The sequence below is a fragment of the Grammomys surdaster genome, unplaced genomic scaffold (assembly GCF_004785775.1).
Source record: "Grammomys surdaster isolate TR1022 unplaced genomic scaffold, NIH_TR_1.0 129, whole genome shotgun sequence".
NCBI classification, from domain to species: Eukaryota; Metazoa; Chordata; class Mammalia; order Rodentia; family Muridae; genus Grammomys; species Grammomys surdaster.
The window spans coordinates 1,661,405-1,670,254 of record NW_021604587.1 but is presented as its reverse complement, the minus strand read 5'-3'; the positions used below and the strand labels follow the sequence as shown (position 1 = coordinate 1,670,254).

General features: G+C 50.3%; 1 protein-coding gene across 1 annotated transcript; it reads left to right on the top strand.

Annotated features, from left to right (window-relative positions):
- Positions 1 to 338: 338 nt before the first annotated feature.
- Positions 339 to 8,501, top strand: Pax1 (paired box 1). The gene is made up of 5 exons (XM_028757158.1): positions 339 to 603; positions 1,029 to 1,658; positions 3,139 to 3,281; positions 3,671 to 3,893; positions 8,410 to 8,501. Exons 1-5 carry the CDS (start codon positions 339 to 341, stop codon positions 8,499 to 8,501), a joined length of 1,353 nt encoding a protein of 450 aa, XP_028612991.1.
- The last annotated feature ends 349 nt before the right edge of the window (positions 8,502 to 8,850 follow it).

Genomic DNA, 8,850 nt, shown 5'->3' with positions numbered 1-8,850 from the left:
TTCCTAAAGTAGGTTACAAAGGCCACAAAAAGCAACAGAGATTGGATGGTCCCAGGATCTGGCTCAACTAGGTTTAGGATGGTGTGTATCCCTGGTGTGTGTGGGGGTGGGGGGGGAGGGTTCCGGAGGGGGTGGAGAAAGGCGGAGGGGGAAGCCAAGAACCTGGAGGAGGGGTAGAGTTTCTGGGCGGGGAGGGGGACGCCGGGGCGCGGTGACGGGAACCAATGAGCTGCCAATTCGTGAGTCTCCGGCGTGACTGTAGAGATTGACGTGGAGGACACGTCAAATTGATTCTCGCACCCCGCAGCTTCCCGGTCAGACGAATTTCTCCCAATCGGATGAAGTTCACCTTGGGCCTGGGGTCGCGGGCCTGGAGAGTGTCCTGGGAGCGGGCGGCGGCGGCTGCGGCAGCGGCGGGCCCTGGGGCTGGCGGCGCGCTGGGCAGCGGCTCACTGCGCGTCTCCAGCCGCCGCGGCCCTCGGCTCGCGCGCGCCCTCCCTCTATGCCTCTCCGGCGGTGGCGGCGCCCGAGCTCTCCCGGACTGCGCCGGGCCCAGCCCCCGCCGCTCCGGCGCCAGGCAGCTGGCCGGCCCGCGCGCGATGGGTAAGGGGCGAGCCTCAGGTCAGGTGCGGACGGGTGCGGAGCTGGGTTCAGACTCTCTACCTCCCTTCCTTCCCCCTGATCCACTTTTTCTGGGCAGAACGGCTCTATGTCCTCAGGAGCCACGTCCTCTGCTGCTCCCAGTTATCGAGGGGTCAGTTCCTTAAGTTCAGGGAGGAGGTGAGGGCATGACCCAAGTCGCGAAAGGGCTCCAAGGTCTGAAGAGCACAATGTCTGTCTCTGACCCCGACTTTTACCAGCATGTCCCGGCTCTGCCCTCAGATCCGGAGGCTGGAGTGGACCTGCGGATTACCTTAGAGTCGTGCTAGGGTGCAGTGCATTTGTCCCCTCAACCCCCAAGGACATCCTTGAGTAACCCGCCGATGTTTTCTCCCTCCCTTGCTCACTCCTGTCCGGCACGTTTGCAGAGCAGACGTACGGCGAAGTGAACCAGCTTGGTGGCGTGTTCGTCAACGGCCGTCCTCTGCCCAATGCCATCCGCCTACGCATCGTGGAGCTAGCACAGCTGGGTATCCGACCCTGTGACATCAGTAGGCAACTGCGAGTCTCTCATGGCTGCGTGAGCAAAATCCTGGCGCGCTACAACGAGACCGGCTCCATCCTGCCCGGGGCCATTGGGGGCAGCAAACCTCGAGTCACCACCCCCAATGTAGTGAAGCATATCCGGGACTACAAGCAGGGCGATCCTGGCATCTTTGCCTGGGAGATCCGTGACCGGCTACTGGCTGACGGCGTCTGTGACAAGTACAACGTGCCCTCTGTGAGCTCCATCAGTCGCATCCTGCGAAATAAGATTGGCAGCCTGGCGCAGCCAGGGCCATACGAAGCAAGTAAGCAGCCGCCGCCCCAGCCCGCGCTGCCCTACAATCATATCTACCAGTACCCCTACCCCAGTCCAGTGTCACCCACGGGCACTAAGATGGGCAGTCATCCCGGGGTCCCCGGCTCGGCGGGCCACGTCAGTATCCCGCGATCATGGCCCTCTGCACATTCAGTCAGCAACATCCTGGGCATACGGACGTTTATGGAGCAAACAGGTTAGTCATGATGTCTTCGATAATTCTCTACAAAATGCAGAATTTGGGGCGGGAGGCTGAGCGAGCGTGTTGCATGCCCTTCTCCTTCTAGAACTGATTTTGTTTCAAAACTAAGTTCAGGACTGGTCACACAGGCTGGGGGTCCAGAACCTTCTGTGGGAGTCTTCGGACATCTTGAACTTTTTATGACAAATATGGAAAATATTTCCCAAATAGAAGAGCAGGCGCAGACCACAAAATCGGAGGCCTGAAATTGCGCTTTTTCATTCTTGCAAAAAGAATGCAAACGCCTATCGCCAAATCTAAGCCAAACAAACCGCTTGGATCATTTTGCTCAGCCCCTTCTTTAGCTTTCAGGTTCCTTCAAGAGCTTGTGCAGGCCCAGGAGCTCTTTTAAGTAAAAGAGAAAGGACTCCTGTGGTCAGTGTTTTGTTTGTTAGTTTTCTTTTTCTTTTTCTTTTAAAGTATGGCCTGGACCTCTGTCGGGTTCAGAGGCCATTCACGTCCTGCCATTAGAATAAAGGTAATGACGCCCCATTTTCTATTGGGACAGTCACTAGGACTTGTGCTTTGATTATCATTAAAGTTCTGTCAAATGTTGTTAATTTCTGTTGCGCAGAAAAGGCTAGAGGTTTCGGGCAACTTTTATGCCCTGCCTAGGATGACATATATGTGGGTGTTTTCTAGAAGCATTGGTTCCCTTTCCCAAGCAGCTAGTGTTTCCTTCCTTACAGTGCCTTCTGCTCCCAGCCAGGAGCAGACCTAAGCAGACCCAGGACGACAGTAAACAGTCTCGGAGAAACAAACTGGGGAAAGTGGACTGCTTAGCTCCATTTCCAAGGCCCCCGCACACTGTTCGTTTGGGTGGCTCTATACCAAAATAGCACCAAGCAAAACTATCCATGAAGCGGCAGAAGGCAGGTGGTTGGGAAGTGCTACCAGGTTTGCACCCACTTTTGAAGGTTCCCCTGAGCACCTGATCTGGGAGCAGCTCTGCGTTTGAGACATCTTGGCATAGGTCTTCGAGTTGGTGCCTTTTTTGGGAGACCAAGAATGTCCCTAGAGGCAGACCCGGGCCAGAATGGTCTCCTAGCCTTCTGGATGCTTATAAAAGCCATCCAGAGGTTTACAACATTTTCGTGAGGTTGCCTTGAACTTGAATCTTTCTGGTTGCTGCTTCTGAGCAGTGGAACTGCCTCTGGTTGAGCCTCGTTGGTACTTAAGCTTTTTTCGTAGGAAGCGGGCCCGAGGCTGGAGGAAATGAAGGGGAGGCCCCTCTCCTCCTTGCTCTTGAAACGCCGGGCCCTGCCACCTCCCCCCACCTCCAAAGGAAGGCCTTTGGAGTTTGTGGCAGCCTCTGGAAGTGGGAGAGGATGTCTGGCAGGGTTCACTTAGTTGGGTCATTGGCTCCTGTGCAAATGTCTGGGCTGGACGTCTTCACGAGAGTGTACAGATATCCACTCCATCTGCGTTCCTGCAGGGGCCCTGGCCGGGAGTGAAGGCGCTGCCTACTCCCCCAAGATGGAAGACTGGGCGGGTGTGAACCGAGCCGCCTTCCCCACCTCGCCAGCAGTGAATGGACTCGAGAAACCTGCATTGGAGGCGGACATTAAATACACTCAGGTAAGCAGAATTCAGGGCAGAAGGTGACCTTGGCAGGGGTGGGCCTAGAAAAGGTTAGGGTGAGGAGAAAGAGCAGCAGCGTCTCCCAGGTAGGCTTTGCAGGCAGTCTGGGCAGGAAACGTCTTCCAGCGGCCTATTGCCGTCCTCAAGTCCCGCGGTCCTAGTTTGCAGCAGCCTGGCTTTTGAGAGAAGGAGACTGGCTTGCTTTTCGATTAAAAATGTCTGGAAGCCCCCTTTTCTGTAAATCCTTGAGGTTTATAAATCAAGATTATAAATCAGGTTGCTAGGGAGTGCTAGAATAATGACAAGTGACAGGACAGCAGAGTCCACGTCAACGTGGCCTGTTCTGGAGAAGCCAGAGGGTTTTCTGACTTTGTCTCTTTCTGCAGTCGGCTTCCAGCCTCTCCGCAGTGGGCGGCTTCCTGCCTGCCTGCGCCTACCCGGCTTCCAACCAGCACGGAGTATACAGCGCTCCAGCAGCCGGCTACCTATCCCCAGGCCCACCCTGGCCACCAGCCCAGGCACCCCCGCTGGCACCCCACGGAGCTGGTGTGGCGGTGCACGGCGGGGAGCTTGCAGCGGCAATGACCTTCAAACACCCCAGCCGAGAAGGTGAGGGGCACCATCTGGGAAGTGTCAGGTTATTAGAGGGGTTAGAAAGTGTGGAGAAGAGCTTGGGAGACAGAAGAAAGTAACGAGGGGGAATGACTGAGGGGTTGGGGGAAAAAGTAGGAGAGGGATACGCGAGGCGATTGGGGCACATTCATCTCTAGCAGGTGCTCCTAAGAAAGGGCACCGAGAGAGTGAGCGACTCATTTAAACTTCCCCCTTTAACCTATTGAGAGAAAAGCAAGAGGGTTAGGCTAGTTAACAGGACTTTAGGTGTCTCTGACGTTCTTGCATCCTTGGTCAAGTTGTTGCCCCGCTCTGGGTTCATGTTCTCCATGCCAAAAATGGTCTAAAAGGTCCACATTTGTGTAGCCTGCAAAGCGTAACTTTCTATAGTGGACGAGAGAGTCCTGCACTTCAATCCTACAGGTAGTGTTGGACCTACCAGTGGCTCTCCCGACTTCTCTAGACTCCCCACTGATTCCTGCCCTTCCGTTTCTTCCTGGTTCCCTTTCAACCTTGGCCCTGGTCTCTTTTTAGATTCTTTTTCTTCAGTGCATTCGGTGGGGAAATCGAAAGCATACAGGTTCTTTCTTTCCAGGGCGCTGGGACTCAGAGACTTCTCCCACCCCCCCATCCCGCCCCCACCTTCTACATTTGTTTTCTAAAAAGCCAACCAAGAGATTTAACACATGGGGCCAACATGGATTAAATCACACTGTCTGTGAAGCTCTTGTTTTTCACTGAACTGAGAAATAATCCACCTGATCTTGAATCTGTCAGTTATGAACCTGCTTGTATTTGGGTTTTGATCACCAGAAAATTTAAACTTCACTGCTCCAATAATTAGGGAGACTTGGCTTCTGCAGAGAAAGGGACCTTGCATAAAAACTAAAGGACAGAATGAGTCAGAAGGGTGTTCTGGGGTTAGGAACTAGTCCTGACTTTACCTGTCTCACACCTACCAATGCTGGAAGGAGTCATGGTGTGGTTGTTCCCATAACCAGACAAATGATAGTGGTCCCCAGACAAAGAAGCTATTTCCAAGAAGTTTTGGTGAGACCAGGTAACAATCTGGGATTCAGAAAGGAAGATAGTGCCATTCACAGGAATAAACTGAAGGAAGAAAATAGCTTTTGAAAATTTAAAATATATTAAAATTATTTTTATTTTATGTGCATTGGTGTTTTATGTGCATGTCTATGTGAGGGTGTCAGATTTTGGAGTTGCAAATAGTTGTAAGCTGCTATGTGGGTGCTGGGAATTAATTGAAACCCCGTCTTCTAGAAGAGCAGTCAGTGCTCTTAACTGCTGAGCCATCTCTCAAACCCTTAAATACTTTTTAGAATAGCCCTATCCTAGGCTATTAAGGTTGCACTCATTTCTCAGACTGAGTCTGAGACTTTATTTGAATTTAGTTTAAATAATAGGATACATTATTTGCTCACTTGGAGAAAAAAATCCATGAAAGAATTCTGAAAATATGAGCTCCCAATAGCCCCACATTTAAGGTCAGCTGAAGGGTTTCAGGGTGAGTTCCTTCTCACTCAGTTCCTCATGCTGAAACTCAGGACTGTTGGCATGGGCATTTGAATGAGCTTTGCCACACCGTGTAAAGTGCTTAATAGAGAAGGCTTACTTAAAAGCGTATAGCCAAGAATTTCAGTGATTTCTCCTGGGTTGGTCCCAAGGAAAAGGAAGAAGAAAACTAAAGACTTTGTTAGGTCCAAAAGGAAGTAGTTTTCAGAAGGGCCGCTTGGTCCTGAGGGTGCTTCCAGCCCCACATTAAAAACCTGTGATGTATCAAGGGTTAGGATCCAAAAGTGATCACACACTCACTAACTCTAAAGACCTGTAGTCAACTCAGGAGGGATCTGCATTTGGGGTTATTCTTGATGAATTTTCTTTATCAGACATCCCCTTTTCAGAAATACAGAGCACCTCACTGGCAGAATGCCCCTGTGGCCATCATATCTGCTTCCTACAATAAAATGCCCCGTGTTCAAAGCCTATAACCAAGTTAACTACATTGGTTATTAAATTAGTAAGTTAATGTCCTGAGCTATACAGTTCCTTTAAAAAAATTGGTTAAAGTAATTATTCACACCCATCCCAATGAATAATTTCTCAGGCTGTCAGGAAAGCATTTGTGCTTAATGATTGTAAAAAGAATTGTTCATTAAGCACCTGTTTTTGAAACACGAAAGCTACACATTCCCTTGCAGTATGAATTTACCCTCTTCTTATGGTCAGAAAAGAATTGCTCCCTAGCTGGCCTTTGAAGAATCAAAGCAAAGTTATATAATCCGGTGCTATTTACTTTCAACAATTTCTTAAACAATTCATATGTTCAAAGAAAACTGTTTCATGAGAGTTTACTGTCATTACTTTTTGTTTACTGTATAACAGAAGAATTAATATTAGTTAACTTTTTTGATACAAAATCGTCTTTGCAGAGACAATATGAGTTTATATTCCTATGAATAAAATATATCCAGTAAAAATCAAATTGTTTTGATTAGCTAATGGGTATCCAGAATACAATATTCACTAGAGTGTTTCTCCAGTTAGCTGCAAATGGGCATCTTACTGGTTATTCAACCTGGAGCCTCACTGAGTATCAGTTTGTACTTTATCTTGGTGAAAGGTGGTGACTCTGGGTTTCCTATGGAGACAAGAAAGTAGGAGTGATTGTTGATGTTTCTCGTCTCTTGAACTTGGGAGGGATCATTTGGAACTGAGAGAAGACTAAGGAAGCCTTATTCTTTTCACAAGGAGGGGTGCTGTTTTAAGAACATCCATATTCACCCAAAGGTCTTTGTACTAATACTTTCCTCCCCAAGGTGAGGGACTCCATTGAGCTCTTCTCAAGGCAACAGGCATTTACAACGTGTAAGCAAAGCTTAAAGTTCCAAAACCGACCCCAGGAGGGATTTTTAAAAAAGGGGTGTGGAGAGTTTAAAAAAATCACATTTATGAGTGTCACTTTCGGGCTTCCAGGAAGTAAACTCGCACAAAGAAAACTTGATATTTATATTTGTTAAAGAGAGTTTGCAATGTTGTTCTGATTATTGCTAATCCAGAGTTGGTGCTTGGATGATACCAAAAGAGAATTCTCATGGATGACTAGATAGCCTTTGTCAATTATGAAACTCCTTGCTATTCCCTCTCCTTTGGTGCAGTCTCAGCCTCTCCTGGTTCTGTGTCACTCCACGCTATGCTCTTGCAATTCCCATATTTTAAGGTGTCCGCCCTAGTCATGTTCCAAGAGATTACAGTATGCTAAGTGACTCCTCAGGTAAAGGTAGCCCCCACCCCCATTCCCAGGGTCCTACAGAAGACCCCCACCCAAAAGGGGGAGAAGGAGGAACTGAGATGGGTGAAAACAGGAGAATCTCCCCAAAGTGGGGGTGGAATCCATCTCCTGGTTCCTGGGTGTTTATTTTTCTCCACTTGTCATTCCTGCCTGAAGCCTTCGCCTCAAATGTTTTAAAAACAGGTCCTTACTTTTGAAGTGTGTGAATAGGATGGAAAGATGTCCGGGTATTTGGTTGTACAGTCATAACTGTGCTTAGTAAAATGAGCTGAGAGGTGGGGTATCACCTGGAGGGCTTTGGTCTAGACCGTCTGTATATCTCTTCAAATGTCTCACTAACCTGGTGTGTCTGTGTGTGTGTGTGTGTGTGTGTGTGTGTGTGTGTGTGTAATGCTACTTTGAAATAGGACAGTCAAAGCCTGAGGCTGGGAAGAGGACCGCTGGCAAGTCAAGTTCCCTCTCATCGGATTGGAATTGAGGCGTTAGAGAGTGGCTTTTTTTGCAGGAGGAGGGAAAGAATATCGAAAGCGTGCCTTTAGAGATCATTTGTTTTTGCCTCCTGGTGCGAGGAAAAGCTTCACAGCCGCCCGGGTTCCAGGAAAAGGGAAAATACGGTTGCACAAGTGGCGTCACTTTCTGGCTTCCAGGAGCAAAACTTGGGCCCCTTCCCAAAACCCAAATTAATAGAGCAATGCACAGAATACCATCTGATATGGCAAGCCCACTGCCACTTAATCCGGAGGCTCACAGGCCCCAGGATGTGCTGTGCCCGAAAGCGCTACCTTGGCTCAAGTCTGAGGTCCCCAAGAATGTTTGGTGGCGCGTTTTCCGCACCGCGCCTACCCCCAGACACCCTCAATCCTGTCTATCCCTCGGGGATCTGGAGTGGATCAGTGGGTGAGGGTCGGGAGGACATGCTCTGGGAATGTCAGCACCAGGTCTTGAAGTCTCCTTAGGAGCTGAAGACCTCCACACCACCCCTGGCATCCAGGGTACAGGGGGAAGGCTTGCCTCTGTGGTAATCATCAGGAGTGAATGCCTGGCGAAGTGGCCTGTTGAGGAGATCCACTAGCCCGCCTTGCGGAGTGGTTCCCTGAACCGGACACGGAGGGGTGAGCGTCCCCCAGTCCGTGACCTGCTGGCATCCTGCTCCACAGCTTAGGCTCTGGGAGGTGACCCGATGCTCCTGTGCTTCCTCCGCAGGGACCGACAGAAAGCCCCCCAGCCCGGGAGGCAAAGCCACGGACGCACTCGGTAGCTTACATGGACTGCCCATCCCGGCCTCGACCTCCTAGGGGCTGTGCCCTTGCAGAGCCACAGCCCAGCTCGAAGGAGCCGCCCGGGAGTGCGGCTCAGCTCATTCGACCTCTGCGCTGGCAGCATCCTGGAGTTGGGGCCCTGTACTGCCTCCGCCTCAGCAGTCGCCGCGCTTCCTTCAGGAGTCCATGGGATCTCTTAGGTCTTTCCGAACCTTGGTTTTAGATGACTGCGTTAACTTTCCTAGCTCTTGGAGAGAGACTCCTGAATCCACAGGCTCGACTTAATTTTATTTTGTCTTTTCCCCATCCATATCCTTCCTATCTCTTCCTCTTCCCCTCCCTTCTGCTCTCTCTCTCTCTCTCTCTCTCTCTCTCTCTCTCTCTC